Source organism: Chelonia mydas, chromosome 17 (assembly GCF_015237465.2).
Source record: "Chelonia mydas isolate rCheMyd1 chromosome 17, rCheMyd1.pri.v2, whole genome shotgun sequence".
NCBI lineage: Eukaryota > Metazoa > Chordata > Testudines > Cheloniidae > Chelonia > Chelonia mydas.
Window position 1 is genome coordinate 3,221,064 of NC_051257.2, and position 18,742 is coordinate 3,239,805.

The window sequence follows — 18,742 nt, forward strand, 5'->3', positions numbered from 1 at the left end:
GCATGAATGGCAGGCTGGCTGCAAGGCTGGGGCCCGACCCCAACATGTTCCAATCCCAGCAAAGAGAACATGGGCACAAGCTAGAGAGCGTGTACAGAATTCTACCCCAGGCAGTAGCCACGCCCAAGTCAACTGTGTAATCAAGGCAATGTTCACCCCAAGGTTTTGGTACAGCCAGCCTGGGGCTCCTACCTGCATCAGGTCTCCTGGGTGTCTTGTGTGCAGCGTGCCCCTGCTGCTCACACAGCTGGCTGAAGATACCACAGGGCCCAACTCACACTGTGTCCCAGGAAAGACCCAGGCTCACTAATGCCTGGCCCGACTGCCCCACACCTGCCATAGCCAGGATCATTCCTGGTCTTTCTGTCCTTGCTTAGCTCCTGCAGGCCCTTGCCCAAGTCTTTTCAACTCAAAGCCACACGGTTCCCATATAAACAGACCATGGGCCTGGCCCTTCTATTCGGAGGGCAGGAGATGGAGACAACAGGCCTCCTGCTGACTGTATCAGCTCACCGATGCGAGATGCCTTCTGCTCTAGGATATTACCCAGAGGATTGAAGGGTCTTCCCTGTGGAGAAGTGAATTATGAAGCACTGCTGTGCCCTGCACCCTTATCCCCACATCAGCCCCCACCCGGACTGTTCCCCTCTCCTGTAGGCAAGTTCAGTGCAGAGGAGGCTCCCCTTTGGGATCCATTAAAGACTCGGTTATAACAAAGGCAGCCTGAGAATGAGTCCTGGGGCCACTGATCTTTACTGTCATGAATAGTAACACTTCACTGCAAACCAACGCTACCCCATGAGCCCGGCTGCTTACACACGACTCCCCACTGTCAGATCAGGGCATGGTGGCCACAGATTGCCCCAACATTTCAACACTTGCATGTTTCCTCCCTTGCGCAACCCAGGTATATGAAATCCAGCTCAGGGAAGTGTGTCAGTGGCACAGCCCCCCCGCGCTCCCCCACTCCCTCTCACTCAAGGCAGGCAGCTTACCACCAGGCTGTCATTCTTCCGCAGCACGGAGAAAGCAAATGCAGGGCAAGTGCAGAAGTGGCAGGAAGCATAACAGGTGTACAGTTTGCCTGAACTCCCGAGGACCTGGAACAGACAGAGTCACAGAGTGGGCCTCAGAAACGGGGGGCTCTGCCTGCCATTTTGCTCCTGACTCCCTGTCACTCACCACTTTTACCTTATTCCCCCAGCTGCCAGGCAAACTGCATGGGGATGGGGAGCTTGGAGTGGCACATCCTGAAAGGGGCCACCTGAAATCCGGGACCTCGTGCCTGCGCTTTCCGTCTGGAACCTCGCCTCTCGCAACTGCAGGAGACAGGCTCCCCCGGCCACGCCCTGGCCTGTGCTACGCAGGGGCCGCTGGTTCAGCTCCTTCAGTGCTACCACAGGGTGCCACTGGGGCAGACACAGCTCCCGCATTAGGGTGACGTGCACATGTCGTCTCTCCCGCTGGGGGAGCTGAACCCAGAGCGGGACTGTTTTAAGGAAAGAGAGGCCAGTGTCAAGCCCGCCTGCCTAATGGATAACAGCACGGTGAGGCACTTGATAGTTCAGGGGGCAAAGGAGCCAGGAAAAGTGAGCCAACCTGGCCCCTGATGGTCTTGAAAACTCTGTCCGACAAAGACCAGAGACAAGGGGCTGGCTGTGCTCCATCCCCACTGCCCCAACTAACTTCCAAGCATGCCCCAAAGCAAAGATTTGTCATAATACCCTGCCTATTTATCCACAAACGCCCCCTGACTTACAACCTGTGCACTGGGGACGAGGGCTGCAAACTGGGCAGGAATGGGCCCACAGCAGGCCTCTGCCCCAGCTGAGATTCTACTGCCCAGGGATGTGACTGTTTAAGAGAACTCTGCTGCTGCTGAGCACGTGGTCCCTCACACACCAAACCGGAGCGAGGCTCCAATCTCTCAGTGGATGGAGAGGAGTGTAAAACTCCTCACAGTCACCCCAGATCTTCAGACCATCCCGCAAGTTCCCAGTGGCTAGAAGGGGCGGACAAACCTCTTGCATCTTATGCCGGACAAAGGGAGTTTGTGAGCCCCGGGCCCCAAAGGACAGGGTGGGATATAAACCAGAAGGCAGCCCATGCTGGGGACTCTTCTCCTAGCCAGCTGCCATGGCTGGAAGCCATAAGGGGGTCTGGCCGCTTGGCTGCCACAAGCAGCTGCAGTTGTTGGATTTCAGTTTTCTTGAATAAACAAAGTTCAGGTCTCTAGAGAAGGGGCCTCACTGTTCCATCTCTGTGCTGGGACCATTTCAGGGGAAAGTCTCTGCATCCCTTTCCCAGGTGCCGCCCCTTCACTGGGGTGGGGGAGACACCACTAGTGGGGATTACGCCCCACTCGGCAGAGGAGGGGCATGTTTTCAGTTCAGGGAAGCAGACAGGCAAGATGCGCTCTTGGCCGCTGCTGGGACTGATGTGAATGGCCTGAAAAAGCCATCCCAGAACCTCCTACTTGTAACTTCTGGCAGGCAGGAAAACGGCTTGTTGGAGTTAATCCCACCCGGTGCTCTCCCCCGAGCCTCCTGCTCCTCTCCTCAGGTGCTGCACAGGGCGGGGAGAGAAATCTGGCTACAATAGCAGTGCCCCGGTTTCCGAGATCTGACTCCAGTCCAGCCTGCGTGTGCAGCTCACAGGATGCCCAAGCGGCATTTGTCAGCCCTGCAGACACGGCAGGGGACTTGGCCTGGCCTTAATGCCAGGGAAGTTCAATAGTTGGCCCCCTCTGGTAGCCTGTCTCTGGCCAAGCTTTCCCTGGGGAATCCCCTCCCTTAGATTTACCCAGAGCCAACTGCACAAGGTTATTTAGAGGGCCTGGGTGGGTGCGAATCTCTTACCGACCTCATGGGTGGGCACACTAGACTATTATTAGTCCATGCTTCACAGAAATCAAAACCAATCACACCTGCAACTATCCCAATCTCCTTTAAACCCGCAGTTATTGGACTTGGGCCTGATCCCCAGCACAACTCTACTGATGTTGAAGGCCTTGTCTACCCGTACGAGGGTTAGAGTGATCCGTGCTGCAGGGTGAATGTGAAAGGCTAGAGTTATGTCGGTGTAATCCCCATGGGAATGCTCCTCTTCCAGCACGGGCCTTTTCCAGCACTGGCTTATGTTGCTTCGCAGGGGTTTAAGCTAAACCAAAAAAGCCCCACTCTTGTCCTGGACTAAGTGTGTCCACATGGGGTTTATATCAGTGCAACTTGGAAAGCTCTGCTGTGTAGACGAGCCCTAAGGAAGGGGCCCTGACTGGATCCAACGACTCCACAAACACTCTTTGCTCTAGTCCCACAGAGCAGCAGGCTTTGGCACCCCCTGGCTTAACAGTGAGCAAGCAGCAGAGACCGTCTGAATTCTGTGCACTGACACCCATCTTCAGGAAACCGCGCTCCTTCTAGCCTCCTCCTAGTCCCACGCTATCCTCCCTCCAGATCCAGTCCTGAAAGCAGCTCTCCTAGGAACGTCTCTGCATCACAGCTCCACTTTCCCCGCCAGCCACATGCTGACCGACTGACTGGGCCAGGGGCTGGCTCAATATTTTACTTAGGAGCACTCATCTCATCTCCCCCCATCCCCAATCTGGTTTTTGGATTGCTTCCCAGCTGGACTGGGCCTGGTGTCTGGAGGGGAGCAGTAATGGTAACTGGGGTGTGCTTACACTATGGAGAAGACTGGGCTTTGATCAGAGACTGGTTATTCACCTTGCCTGCCCTGGACTCCCCTTCACTCCACACTCTGTGTTTGTTTCACTTGCAGTAGGTTTGTTATTCTCTGTCCCGTTTGATTCTTTGCTTGCAAGATTAAGTATTTTGATGGCAACTTTCCCTCAGCCAAGTTCAGAGGCTGCCAGCGTTGCTCTGGTTGAACATTTCCCCCGTGGTGCTGGCTGTCCCTCCCAGAAAGAACAGGCCTTTCACGTCTCTCTGATTCAGGTGGAATCTCAAATCCACGGGCCACGGAGCACTGAAATGCAGCGGACAGAACTAGAGGGTGCCCTGCTCCCCTCTGCCTGAGACGCTGTGCTGTCTCCTCCCATCGTCCTCTCCGGTCTTGGGGAAACAAGGGCTGCTTTGCAAACTCCCAGGGGGCTTGTCCATCCCCTCCTGCAAGAACTCGGGAGGATCAAAACCAACCAAAATGCAGCTTCCAGAAGGAAACCACTCTGGTGTTCCTGTGACGTACATCGAGCCAAAGGCGTGAATAAGGCTGGGAGCTGGATCCTGACCTCAGAGACAGGAGCACATACCGCGCTTGCATGGCCGGTGAGCGCGAAGAGGTGGAAGTCCCCAGACATGCAGCCAGGCTCTGCTGTGGGTCCCACGGTGGAAAAGGCTCCTGAGCACAAAGAACCAAGGCAGATGGGTGCTAGTTTTTAAAAGTCCAAACCTTCCTCTCTTACTGTGTCTGTCTGTGGCATGGATAAGACGAGATCCAGGGGAAACCAGCATAGGAGGCAGGGATAGTGCGGTGCTGGGAAACTGGCTGCACAGACATTTGGGGAAAAGTCAGGTGAGTAGTTGTTCCATTCCAGCAAGTGCCGGGTTCCTCTATCATCTGGCAGCTCTCCCTGCAACCAGCGTCTGATTAACCAGCACCATATGGCTAAGCCCAGGAGCTGAGCAGACATTTCCACATGAGCATTTTAATCTGTTTACAGACAGTGTGGCAGGCTGCCACAGAGTTCTAGGAAATTAAAATGAAAATATATTTAAACAAATAATCTAATAAAGATACAGGATGTGAACGATCAACACTAAACAAACAGATCAGGCCAACAGCTGAAGGCAGAAAGGGGAAGTTAGGCAGGAGGGATGGAACAGGCCCAGTCTGAGCTTGACCTGTTGCCATGTCACCCCATTCCCGCTGGCTGGCTTCACTTCCATGGCCTGCCGAGTACCCGTCGCTGGTCACGCTGGGTGTGGCTAACCAGTGCCCAGACTGTGCAACATCAAGGGCCATGTTGGCAATTGCCAGGATCCCAAAGGTTGCATCTATATTTGCATATATTTTAAAACCCCCAAATAAAGGCTTGCAGCTCTGGCGCTGGCTGGTGCTTGTGTATCCGCTGACTAATTATGAGAAACTGCTTGTTAAGGCCACCAGCGGGTTTGAGGCATCCCCACTCCGGAGGTCCAGGGAGCTGGGTTTAGCCCACAGGCTGCAGTTCAGATGAGCACTAGGAGAGCCCTTCAGATGATGGCTAGAGTTGTAACATCAGGCCTGGAGCTGCTAGCCGCTGCGATCCCTGCACTGCCGTACTGAGCAGGAGGGGCAAAGGGCTGCTTTCATTTGAATGGGGATATTAAGCTGAGGCCAGTTTCTGCCCCATCTTGGCAGCTGGAAGGGAAAGTGACCTATGCTGCAGGGAGCAGTATCAGGTGTGTGTCCGGGAGGAGGCTGTTTCTGAAGCAGTACCCAGGATGACGGACCATAGGCAGCACTGGGGGCTGGTACAGTCCATTAGCACTAACATCCCTTCCCATCCATGTCCGAGCCCTGGGCTGCAGGGGCACCATTCCTGAGGGCAAGTCCAAGACTTGTTTGTCTGATAGGTGGATCTATGTATTATCTAGCCCGGCTGAGGACTTTCCCCTTGCTCCCAGCAGATCCTCTCCTCTGCTGGGAGTAAACACTCACATCACGGGTGTGCCGCACGGAAGTCTGGCCCACTGACATGGCTCTCCTCAGTTGGTTACATCAGCACTGAGCTGTGAATGGATCCAGCCCAAGAGAGGGTAATGAGCTGTGAGAGAAGGAGCTACTCCGCGGTCAGCATGCCACCTCAGTGCCATGGCCTTGACAAAGTCCCTGATCCCATTCCCGTCTCGGTTCCAGTCACAGTCCTTGGGGGGCTCTGCACCTTGCCTCAGCACCTCAGAAATGGCAGCTACAGCTGCAAGGAGGAGGAGCGCTGCAATGGGGCTTCAAGCCCTCAAAAAGAACAGCTCTCCACAGCAAAGACATTACAGCAGCAACAATCCCGTGTCTCAGAAAAGGAAACCAGCTGAGAAATGCATGCCCGGCCTCCAGGCTATTTATCAGCTGGGAAGATGTCCTCACTCCTCTTTGCCAAATCACTCCCATCCTCCTCTCTGATGCCGCTGGAAAGACCAGACTTCTGCTGGGAGCCCCGTGGTGCAGGGGCGAGGCTTTTTACTTACTAGCGCCTGTGGGTTGGCCACTTGGCTTGTGTGTCTAACCCTCTGCTCGCGGGCCAAGACTTGCTGCTCCTTTCCCCTATAGGAACCAGCCTCCGATTCTGCCTCCTGAAGCGGGGAGGAGAGCAGCTCTGAAGTCTCTTCTTGTGAGTGGAAATTAATCCATTAATTGGGCTACATTAGCAAATGATAATCCATAAAGGAAAACTGTAACTATTGTTTGTTCCCACTGGTGATTGTCAAAGGCAATCACATAGCAAAGAGCCTGGTCCATCTTGCCCTGAAGTCAGTGGGGTTTTACTCCACTCAATGGGAGTAGGATCTGGCCCTCAGAGGGGCAAACACATGAGAGGGCATGTGCACTAGCTAGGTAGGCGGCTGGGGTGTTCGCCTGGCCAAAGCACCCAGAAGGGTGAAGCTGCCCCTTTGTAGGACCCGGTAATTGACAATCAAGGCTGGGAGCTCTTTGGGGCAGGGACTCTCACTCTCATTGTGCACTGCCCGGCACAGTGGGACCCTGCTCTCCGCTGGGCCTTCAGCACTGGCCATAGCACAAAGAAACGCCCCAGGTCACCGAGCCAGTGAGCAGAGCTGCTCGGGTGGAGGGAGAAGGATCTCCTCCAATGCAGCTGTTCCTCACAGTGGCAGCACTGGTGGCCAAGGCGGTGGAAGAGCTCTCCATCGCTGCCAGGAGACGGGAGGGCAGCAGTCAGACAGCTGGCCACGCCACACACAAGGCATTAACAACACATTCAGAGCACGCATGCTCACTGCGCTGTCCAGCTACCTCTAAGCAGAAACTGGGACCAAGCCCAGCTTGTCTCCGTCACTTTCCTCCAAGGGCTTCCTGAGAAGGAATGTAAACCCAGTGGCTCGGAGAGGTACAGCACGCGAAGTGTCCAGCCCTGCTGGCCGCGAGGAGCTGCTGCAAGGTGAGCTGAGGATGCACTGAGCATGCATGGACAACGAGAAGCACTAAGGCCTCCCCACGGCACTGTCTCTGCTTAATGGGGGTTCACTTCAAAGGCTGACTGCAGCCACTTAAAGGAGAGGAGTCCAAACTTGGGCCCAGTGAAGGGCCCTAAGGTTGCACGGAGCTGGGATAAAATGGTGCAAATTGCTGCTCCCCTCAGCCTTAATATGTAGGTGCATCTGGTTAAGACTTCACATCCCAGCATGCAATGCTCCATCTTAGCCCTAAAAACACACTGCACAGAGCCTGGGCGCTCCCAGGCTGGGCTTTTCAGGCTGGGTATTTAACAAGAGCAGCAACAAGGAAGGAAAAGGCTCAAGGCCTCCAATTAATAAAGGAGGCGTCTTCCCAAAGAATCACTGGAGCCCAGAGACAGCAGCGGCCTCAGAGCACTGGAAGCAGCAATTAGTCCTTGTGAAACACCAACAAGCAACCGCAACCCCTCAACTCAGCCCAGAGGCCGTGTTCCTAGGCCCATGGGTTTATGAATCAGGTCTTACAGGTGGGTCCCACTCACTCTCCAGAGTCCCCAAGAGCAGTGAAAGCTCCTCACGTGACTCAAACAACACAGCCCCTGAACATGTGACAACGATCACACCCTTATCCAGGGCAGAGGGGCGACTGGGACCACACCCTCCTCTTCTCCCCAGTTAAACAGAAGGGTCTGCGGCAACGGCACATCCCAGCCCAGCCCTGGCCGGAGGGAGAACGGGACCGTTTGCAGCTGTAGGGGGGACTGCTGGGGATGCCGCTCAGGGCTGTTCCAACACCCAGGACACAGTCTGTCGTTCTTCAGAGGTGCATTGAGCCTGGTGCAAGGTTCAACTGGCAGTGACGGGAAGGCAGCCCTCTGTTTATCCCACAACAGACACAGTGTGGGGAGCCTCTACACATCAGCCCCTTCTGCTAATAGGTCTCAATCCTGGCCCTGGAGGACCCCACTCTGTGGGACAAGGGCACTTGGATCGCTGTGGCCCATTCAGACCTTCGCTTCTCTACCAAAGATGCCAATTTTAGGGTGGTTTTTGTGATACAGAGACTTGACCATTGTGAGCTGGACTCTGCCCCTTGATTCAATTCACACCAGTTCCCTAAATAGCTTCCAGATGCAGCAGAATCACTAGTCACTAGTCCATCGCCCCCAGCTGGGCAGAGAGTTACCCCCCTGTTGGTAGCACACCCTGCTAGACCCAAGAGTTCAGGACACTCGGGAGACACACTGTGATGGGTAAAAATGGGATCAAGGCTTATTGTGCAGAGACGGGGCCCTGTCTGAGAGTTCCTGCTTTTCCCCAAGGGACAGAAGTGATACAGAACTTTGAGGGATATGATGAAAATTCTAAACTGAAATCAGTGATCCCCAGAAAACATCCTCCTAACACCGGTATCCACAGGAGCACAGGGAGCTGCTAGCTCAGATCAGACGAATGGCCTCGTCTCTGGGAGTAGCTGGATGCTTCTCGGGGAGGTGTAATGCAACAAGTGGCACCATTCTATGCTGCGGTGGTTACATTAACACTTGGCACTATGGCTCTTCTGTCCCGTTTAAGATGCGGTATGTTTCCATCTCACATCCCTCTCCACCTAAGGAGGTTCTGAAACAGTCAGTGCATTTCCTTATTCTATGAGGCACAGGGCCACATGGGCAGACAGCAACCGAAAGGGACTAGACAACTTGAGAGTGAGCCAGGAGAAAGCCTGGTCTGTACCTGGTACACGGCCCTTCCACTAGAAGACACGATTCTCGTGACTGAGTGTTGATCAACCAAATCCAAGGCCGCCACAGCAGATGAGCCAAATACAAATTTCAGCCTAGAAGAGAAGAAGTCCCTGGGTTAGACTGTGTTGCAAAGGTCTGGACTGCTCCAGCTCCTCTTGAAATCAATCGGAGTCTTGTCACTGGCTCTGATGGGAGCAAGATTTATCTCTTAAAGGCCATTGAGCCAAACAGAGCCCACGACGCGTGTGGCCAGGGATCCCCAGGGCATCTCTAAAGGTGTTCTGCAAAAATCCCAGCACTGCATTAGTCTGCCGTGCTCAACACCCCCATATAAAACCTGATTAGGAGCAGCGAAGCACATTGGTCATTCTCTCTCCTTTCTTCAGGTTCTCCTACGGGACGGCCAATCCCAGCCCCAACTCCAGGAGACAACCTAGACACTGGAGACAGCTGCTGGCATGTGGGGCTGCCTCTGAAGGGGATCCGTAAGGTTTTCATATTCTCATGTGTAGGGTGGAAGATAAGAACATGAGAGAGAACTGCCCCAGTTTCCATCTCAATCACAAACAATCCCCCAAGATTTTTCAACCCCCCCCGAGTAAGATTTAATTTGAAATAAATTATTTTTAAAGTTTTTTTCTTTAACGCTGACAAATAAAAGGTTCTATCTGGGGAGGCCAAGTCCCTTCTCCAGTGTTGTGACCCACAACCCAGCAGCACTAGCCAAGTGCAAGAGGCCCGGAGAGTGAAATGGTCGCCGTCTCCAACTAAAGTGAAAAAGGAGCATCAGTTTCAGGCCTGGTCGTTGAACTCTGTGGACACAAGGCACTATCAGCCACACAGGTAAGGGTCTGGCTTTAACGGGGGATTTTTAACTTGGTAGTGTCCTTTTAAGGACCACTGATTATCACAAGTGGGGCATGAGGGAAGGGGACACAGGCTTCCTTTATCCACAGCATGTCTACAGGAGGCTCTCAGCATTGCTATCACCACGGCAGCCTTTGGCAGTTGCAAGAGTGGAAGCCACAGTGCAGCCAAGGCACTAGCATTTAAACCACTGTGACACCTACCCCTGCTTCGAGAGGGTCTAGATAACACCGTGGTAAAAAACACCAGCAACTGCCCTGTCTACATAAGACCTCCCAGCGGGGGAGTTGCATTACTGGCACCTGCAGCGGGACAGGTGGTAAGAAAAACCTAATGTAGGGCCCTGGAAAAGGAGCCAGGCTCCAGCTCCCCCAGCAGCTGAAGTTGGCAAGAGGAAGAGCTACATACCCACCAGCTGCACTCCACTCTGACAGACAGCAGAGAGCCACCGTGTTGTCAGAACGGTTATCAGTGAGGATGCAAACAGGAGCAGCATTAGAAAAACCAAGCGTGTGGGCATGGGGAAAAGGAACTGGTGTTTCTGGCACACAGAGCAGCGTAAGTATGCACAGGGGTCACTGTCCCAGGTGGAAACATTGGTCCAGTCAGTCTGGAATCCTGCTCCAGCTGTGACCAACACCTGATGCCTCACACTAAGGAGGAAATGAAGTAGTCTGTTGTGCAATAGAGGATGGGGCGAGGGGACGCCTTCCTGACTCCAGGAGAAATTAGCTCATGTCCTGAAGCACGAGATCGGATTAGCTTACAATGGCTGAGTTATAGGCTGAGTCTCATAACTGAGGTGTAAGTCAGTGCTCCGCTTCGCCCCAAAGCAAGCTGGGAAAGTACGAAGCTGAGGGCCAGGGAGAAATACTTCACCCTCTCCCCTGCATATGGCTATGCCCATGCACAGTCTAGCACGTGATTAGTCCCCTATCTAGATGCTTCCTGCTCACATTCCAAGGACTGGAGATGACTAGAGATACTATTCCATTGTGATGGTGCACATTCATCAGCAGGGTGGACGCTCGTGACCCCCACTGGGAGACTAGAGTTTCTGTATTCCTTCTGAGGTGTTTACATTCAGCCCCCCTGCAGAGAGGCTTTTATCTGCATGTGTTAGACATCACGTAGAGGTATATGATTAACTGTGTGCCAGCTATGGATACCTGAGCCATTAACCTATTGTCCAAACCGCTCAGAGGCTTAAAAGTTATTTTGGATCTGTACATCCTGCAGATTTGACTGCGTTCCAAAGAGTTCAGAGGTAATAAAGATAAGCTTTATAGACCTTTTATCCACAGAGAAAAACCCATGCAGTCTGGATCAGTCACAAAGGTAAACAATAAACAAGGAGATGTGTGAAGGAACAGACTGCTAAAAACAAGAACAGAAGGAAGCAGAAAAGCCTCTTATTCTGGGAAGAATGTGCTTGATCCCCATCAAGACACACAGAATCCGAGACAGATCTGTATGTTCTCAACAGCACAACTGGCCCAAGGTCAACCCCACTGATTACATGCCGAACAGCCAGACCTACTCTTGGAGGAGAGGCAGAAATTCAAAGCAAACAGAGAGCGATTTCATCAAAGGAAAGGGTGGGAGGGTGGGGAACGATTCCCTGCATGACACATTCCTTAATGATTAGATTTACAGTTGGGGTGGGTTGATTTGAATGAATTTCAATGGCTGTTGCAGAGATTTTGGAGATTTTTCCCTAAATATAGTTTTATCAATGTACATCTTTGTACTAGCAAGAAATAAATCAGCAGCCAAGTTGAAATGCAGTGACTGGAGGAGGCGAGATTCAGAACAGATTCAGGAATAGAATCAGAATATTCCTGAGCCAGAAGGCATTGGTGGCAACTAAGCGGGGTGGTGGGGGGTGGGGGCGGGGCGAATAGTTAATAATCAACAGTTATTAAGTTATCAATGGGATTCCACTAAGTTATCAATGGGATTCCACTAAATTTACTCAGTTTACAATGAGATTCTTCTCCCTCCTCTTCACTTTTAGATTGAGAAAGAAATCAACAGTTCTGACATCTATCAATTAACATCTAACCCTTCCAAGCCCAGTTATGGTCCATCGAGGACAGGGAGCCATGGAGTAAAAACGAATGATTCTCTCAACCTACAGAAAAGCAGTGAGACCCTTACCAGTGGAGCTGAGCGAATAATTGATTTTTAAGTTTGGGGGTCAAGCCCCCTCAAAATTTGGTTCAGTTCAAGCCAAAACGGATTTTTGTTGTTTTTTCTTGCTGAAACAAAAGTGCCAAAAACTTTATTTTAGGTTGAACAAAATGTTTCATTTAGCCTCATTTTTTTTTGTTTTGTTTTTCATTTTGTGTCATTTTTGAATGTTTTTCACCCCTTTTTAATTAGCTAAATTTCTAAACGAAATGCCCCTTCAAAATGAAAAGTCAAAATGCTTTATTTCGAAATGGCCAAAACAGACTATTTCGACTTTTTTGAATTTTCTCTATAGTTTTTCACCTGAGGCTATTCACAAAAGTCAATGCCAACTTGCGAATAGTTTTGATGCCCCCCCGCCCCCAAAATGCATTTTCACCAAATTTACTATTTGTCAAAAACATTTCACCCCATTCCACCTTCCAGTGGTACACTGCAAACTTCATTTTCAAGGCCAAAGAGGCCTGAAAGATTCTGATCAACCCCTGCCTGTCTGAAACCACAATCAAGTCAGAATGCAGCATCACAGTGTGACCGTAAAAGTGTCTTCTCCTGCATATGTTGCTTCTGTACCAGCACTGCCGTGGATCAATGAGGGGTGGGGGCTCTGTGCCACTCAGTCCCTCGGCTGTGGGCATTGCTGGGTTATGGCTGACACATTCCCAGGCTCAGCTCACAGGGATGGTATTGAAAGCCAGCCCTGGACTTCCACTTCCACAGGCATCTTGGCAGTAATGAGATTCTCAGCATGACCTTCAAGGTGCCAGTTATTTTGTGTGGATACATTTATAGGTTCCTTTCTCTTTCCCTCTTTTACAACCACCTGTCCCTCTGGCTCGGACACAGAGGGCAATCCAAAGATGCTGCTGTGCTCACAACAGCATAAAGGCATCAGGAGATGTGAAGTTCTGGAAGGGCGGTTTGGAAATAAAGTTTTGGTTTCACTGGAGTCAAATCTCCTTACACCTGGTCTGAATCTGGCCTTAAGACTCTGGAGAGACCTCCCAGGTCCCTGGATGTCCAATCTATCCTTGCTTAGAATGCTTTACAACACAGCTCAGACTATGGCTGGGAGACATTGGGGAACCCAAGGATCCACGAGGAAACCCCCCATATAAGCTGTTTGTACATCCAATCCCACCACCTGTTACAAATTTAGCTACATTTCATGAGAAACGCCTGCTGGTCAAACACAAAAAGACATAAGGCAGCAGAGGGAAAAAAGCAAACTATAAAGTACTTGAGAGTGCCCTCTAGGAAGGGATGAGGAGCAGAGCAGAAAGTACTTACGCCAACAGGAGATCATCAGGAACTGCAACAAAAAGACAAAGAAATTTCATTTTGCTAAAGATCCTCTGAAATCAGAGACAAAGAGGCCCTGTGGGCTCCACTTTGTCCATCCTCGTAGGTCATGCAGGGTTGTCCCCTACAGTGATCAGTCCAACCTCCCTAACCACAGAGAGACATAGGAAGCAGTGTAGTGGTTTGTTAGGGGAGAGAATTCACAATACATGACCCCAGTGATGATGGCATCAGAATCACACGTAGACACTGGCAGTGAAGAATAACCCTCCTACCTCTTAAAGCACAATAGGTAGCCCCTGTTCGCTCAGATTAAAAACCCATGGACAATGCATTGGGGGAAACTCTGTGGGGTGCAAAAACCTGTTGTGATTTTTGCTGACTCCTGGGCTCACCAATAGGGGATGCTGGGCTGGAATGGTTTCAGACTAGTCATCCACAGACCCTCATGGGAGGGAGGGGGCAACAGTCAAGTTCCTAGGTTCTAGTTGCTGCGCAAGCTGCACCAGACTTGAAAACAATGACGTGTCTTTTTGTTTCAGCAGAAGCACCCTTTGCTATTTCAGTCCTGGGTCCCTCACACACAGTTCTGCAGGTGCCCCTAAATCTTGAGCTGCAACATTCCCCACTATTCCAGTCCTGGTCCCTCTCCAGCATCAGATCTCAACCCAGATATGCACCCCTGAGCAGAAGCCAGTCACACTAAGCTGGGCTCCCCGCTGTTAATATAGTCACAAGAGTCTCCCAATGCCTTTGAAACATTTCTTTTTAAACCAACCTAACAACCAACTGCCACTCCTTATTTAGATCAAACATATAAACAGAACGGTGCACGTTCAATATGACTTCTTATATGTAGGACCTACATTAAGTGCAGACATTTTTAAAAATGATTCAGAGCTGCAGTGATGAATTTTAAAGAATAATATCGAGCCACAAATATATATACTTTTCTAATATCCTACATCTAAAAATTGTAAGAAAGGCCTGAAGGTTTTAACAACTTGCACTTCACATTAACAGGCTGATTCCCTTGCAATTTTACCTGGGAAACAAACTGTCACTTGATAAATTTGTGGCATATAAATTCTAGTCTTTTAACAGTGCTTTTCCTTTCCCAGTACAGTCTTGGATGTCTCCGATGTTTTGTAGCTTTTGATTTTGATTTGGTGCATAGAAAAAGATCTCCTCTTAACAGGGGCACTTATTAAAACAAGTAATTACATTAACAAAAAATCCTCAACCTGGTTTACTTAACAGTTTAGCCCCGATCCTGCAATCTGATCCTTTGGTTACCTCCAGTGGGATTCAGGGTGGGTGTGGGGGTCTACCCACATAGATGTCACTGAGGGATTGGGACTTTAGATCATTACAACTGTAAAGATTTTAACATTCTAATGTATTCTCCATGGCTGATGTTAGCTGACTTCCAACCTTACTCAGTTTGGATAATGAAACTAGACTGGTCAGTTTCATTTTGTTCTCAAGTCCCAGTACAAAAAAATCAGCATTCCAAGGGGATATTTACATTAAAAAGCCCTTTTTGATTTTGTTGGTTTGTTTTGACATTACCTTTGTACAAAATCCTTTATAAAACAGAAATCAAACCCAGACTGTGGACCTAAACTATCCTGACAATATCCATAATGCACCCACAGTGAGCTCCATGAAGATCAGTTCAGTCACTGGAGCGGTTTCGATGCTAACCATCCATCCAGTGCCATTCCTTTAAATGGGACAGTCAAATGGGCTTCCCCGTATTTCCATTTCCTTTGGTTCTGGCTCAGACAGAACATATTATTTAAATAGACACTCCACTTCTGCAGGCGCCACTTGGTCTATTTGCCATGTAAACACACACAACAGGACTCTTTCAGCGTGGGTTACAGAAATATCTCAGTAACGCAGCGTGCAGCGAACCGCAATTGTTCCATACTAGCTGCTTTAATTGACCAAGATCTAACTGTTGGCTCTGGCTGCTTATTGCCCTCTGAACAAGAAGCCCATCATGATCAGTAGTATAGCCCCCTCTGCTGGTTAACTGGGATAACTGTAACATTCTGTATCATGACAGGTTTCAGAGTAGCAGCCGTGTTAGTCTGTATTCGCAAAAAGAAAAGGAGTACTTGTGGCACCTTAGAGACTAACCAATTTATTTGAGCATAAGCTTTCGTGAGCTACAGCTCACTTCATCGGATGCATCCGATGAAGTGAGCTGTAGCTCACGAAAGCTTATGCTCAAATAAATGCGATGAAGTGAGCTGTAGCTCACGAAAGCTTATGCTCAAATAAATTGATTAGTCTCTAAGGTGCCACAAGTACTCCTTTTCTGTATAGGTTCTGTTTTGCTGTGGCTTTGAAGTTAGTGAGACTGTGAGCACACAGAACTACTGTAGCAATAGGCATGAACATGAATTCTGGGTAATGATATGCAAATTAGCATCCCCATTCACGTGTCCTATCTCCAGCACTGACACCACAAGCAACTTTGACATTGAAGCAGAGTTGCTTTGAGCTAACCGTGGGGCCATAAATATGGATTTCAACCTCTCAGAGCAGAGGTGGGCAAACTACGGCCCGCGGGCCAGACCATCCTGCCCAGCCCTTGAGCTCCCGGCCAGAGAGGCTAGCCCCCAGCCCCGCCCCTGCTGTGCCCCCTCCCTTGCAGCTTCAGCTCGCCGCACCACCTGCACTCTGGCCCGCCGCTCCTGTTGGGGAGCGCGGCAGCAAGCTCCTGCTGCTCTGAGAGGCATGGTAAGAGGGCGGGGCGCGGGGGTTGGATAAGGGGTAGCAGGTTCTGGGGGGCAGTCAGGGGACAGGGAGCAGTTGGAATGGGGCGGGGCGGTCAGGGGGCGGAGAGTGTGGGGGGGGGTTGGATGGGGGGGGGGTTCCAGGGGGTGGTTGGGGCGGGGTCCCGGGAGTGGGCGGTCAGGGGACAAGGAAGAGGGGGGTGGGGTGGGGTTGGATGGGTCAGGGTTCTGAGGGGGGCAGTCAGGGGGCGGGAAGTGGCAGGGGGTGGATAGGGGGCAGGGGTCAGGCTGTTTGGGGAGGCACAGCCTTCCCTACCCGGCCCTCCATACAGTTTTGCAACCCCGATGTGGCCCCCGGGCCAAAAAATTTGCCCACACCTGTCTTAGAGCCTCAGAAAGTTGGCCTAGCACGGGTAAAACTGGAAGTACGGATGACCCACATGCAGTAAAGTGAGGGGGTACTGAACGAAAAAGCTTCACAATACTGGCCGTACAATGCTGCTGAAATGAGATGCTTATGAGTAACTACAAGATAGCCTATATTTTCAAAAGTGACTATGGATTTTGGGTACCTCAATTTTGGGGCATCCCATTTGGGTCCCTTTAAAAGAGCCCCATTTTTCAAAGGGCAAGAGCTCAGCATTTTTCAAAGCTCAAGTCCCTCTAAGTTCTTTGAAGGCCACATATTAGGGCCTCAGAAGAGCTGAGCAAGGTTACGCTGAATGCCTGACCCACAGAAAGCTATGACATTATTGGTATTTATAAACCACCATGGGTGGCCACGTCTCTTTACAGAGAGGGCAGGGCACCACAGGGCAGGAGTGGGTTTTTTTCCCACATAGGATCTCCAAGCTTTTCAGCATCTTATCCAAGCTACGAGTGCACCAGAAACACCCCAGTATGCCTTTGCCTTTCTCTACATACCATGCGCGGTCTCCTGGAAAGCCTTTTGTATCTCTTTCAAAAGCTCCTCTGCCACCGCTGGCAAAGTGGCCTCCATCTCCCTTGACACCCAAGTGAACCCTGTAATCAAAACAGCAGAGGGCAGGGAGAGGCTGGGAAATCATTAGCGTCACCACAGATACAGTAATTAGAGATAGTTTATTCGGGTGAAGGCTGATTTCAACCCCCAGATGAAGCAAAGAGAAGGGCACTGATTATTTATCAGCATTTCTTATACAGTAAAAGCTGTTTTATCCGGCACTTCATCAACCAGAAAGCTCTATAAAGTGGCATTTCTGATCTTCATTGAAATTCTGGTTTATAATCCAATTGGCATGGGGCCGGCAGAGGTTGGGGCACGGGAGGGAGCTTGGGGCAGGGGATTGGGGCGCGGGAGGGGGCTCAGGATGCTGGATCTGAGCGACGCTCACCTCGGGCAGCTCCCCGCAAGCAGCGACCTGTCCTGGCTGCTCCTAGGCCGAGGCTGGAATGCTGAACTTCTCCACTGGGAGGTGGGGGAATCAAACAAAGGATTCCAGCCTTATGGGGGAGGAAAACAATCAAGGTCTTCAGTTCCTTTCTCCTCCACCTTCCCACCCAGAGAGATACTTGAAAACGCCTGGAAACAAAAAGACTGGAACTGGGGGGTTGGGGGGGGGACGACTGCTTACCCCAGCTGGAAAGATATCTGGCCTGTGAAGGAATCTACGTAAGACAGTATCTAAAGTGAGGAATTATTATTTGTAACCAATTTATTTAGTGAATCAAGCTTAGTTTGTGTGCTTTGTTTTATTTACTTGGTAATCTCCTTTGTTCTGTTTGCTACCTCTTTACCACTTAAAATTCACCTTTTGTAATTAATAAACTTATTTCTTGTTTATAACATAACCCAGTTTATGTAATTTCTAACTGGGAGGGCAAGAAGTTGTGTACATCTTCCTCCACATTGAGGGAGGAGGCAAATTTCCAACCTAGCTTTCCAGTTAAAAAATGGGCACCTGTCACCCCTAAATGGCACCCAGGCACAGAAGCCAAAACCCAGACTGGTGGTAATCCTAGCAGAAACAGCCTAATTACTCAAGTGATTCCACCCTAGAAACCAAGGATGAGGGACTGGAGAATTAGGGCTTCACAGGACAAAGTCTCCAGCCTCAGCTATCAGTAACCACTCTGTCATCGTTACTAACAGCTGGGAATTGTCCACAAGGGGCCTTCACACATCCCATCCACCCAGAGCATCGTCTCTTTCGGCACAGCACGCGCATCGCTCTACTCCTTGCATGAGCTCGCCCTGACCTGCTTATGAGGGGGCAGCAGAAACATCTGCTCAATTCAAGACGGACCACGGCATGCCGGGACATACCTGTCTGCGGGGCCGCACGGCATGCTGGGATACTAGGGTTCCCAATTTTGGTTGAATGTCTGCCTGGAGGTTCCATCACATGACAGAATCGTTAATTAGAGATTAACCTTGAATTGCTGGAGACTCCAGGACAATCCTGGAGGGCTGGCAGCCCTATGGGACGTGCCTCTCTGTGTGGCCGCACAGCATGCTGGGACATGGCTCTCTTCTGTGGGGGGGCCGCACGGCATGCCGGGACATGGCTCTCCTCTGTGGGGGCCGCACGGCATGCTGGGATAGGCTATGTCACTGCGGGGCCGCATGGCATGCTGGGAGGCGACGTGCCCCGCACCACCACACATCCCATGTTTGGGGCCTGGCTCGGGGCCAACCCCCGCCGCGCTACGCCCCCCCTACCCCCGCTGAACTGGTCACATGACCTTCAAACGTCCCTCCCCCTTGGCCACCTTC

The 18,742-nt window shown here is 51.0% G+C and overlaps 1 protein-coding gene across 13 annotated transcripts in view; it reads right to left on the bottom strand.

The window, feature by feature from the left end:
* The window catches only part of ZSWIM7 (zinc finger SWIM-type containing 7), a 29,210-nt gene extending 10,546 nt beyond the window's left edge, over positions 1-18,664 (bottom strand). Inside the window, exons 1-7 of one of the 13 annotated variants that reach the window (XR_006286330.1) lie at positions 18,400-18,659; positions 17,361-17,469; positions 16,912-17,010; positions 13,226-13,247; positions 8,865-8,967; positions 3,726-4,707; positions 996-1,100 (exon numbers count right to left, since the gene is read on the bottom strand). Coding sequence is in view for 12 of the 13 variants with exons in the window: in XM_043531205.1 (XP_043387140.1) it covers positions 6,972-7,136; positions 8,865-8,967; positions 13,226-13,247; positions 16,912-17,010; positions 17,361-17,469; positions 18,400-18,633 (732 nt within the window). In the remaining variant the exon portion in view is untranslated. Of the gene's footprint in view, positions 1-995; positions 1,101-3,725; positions 4,708-5,661; positions 7,137-8,864; positions 8,968-9,212; positions 9,441-13,225; positions 13,248-16,911; positions 17,011-17,360; positions 17,488-18,225 lie in introns of those variants that run through there. The other 12 variants (XM_043531204.1, XM_037880267.2, XM_027820066.3 and 9 more) reach the window with 12 other exon arrangements.
* Between the last annotated feature and the right edge of the window lie 78 nt (positions 18,665-18,742).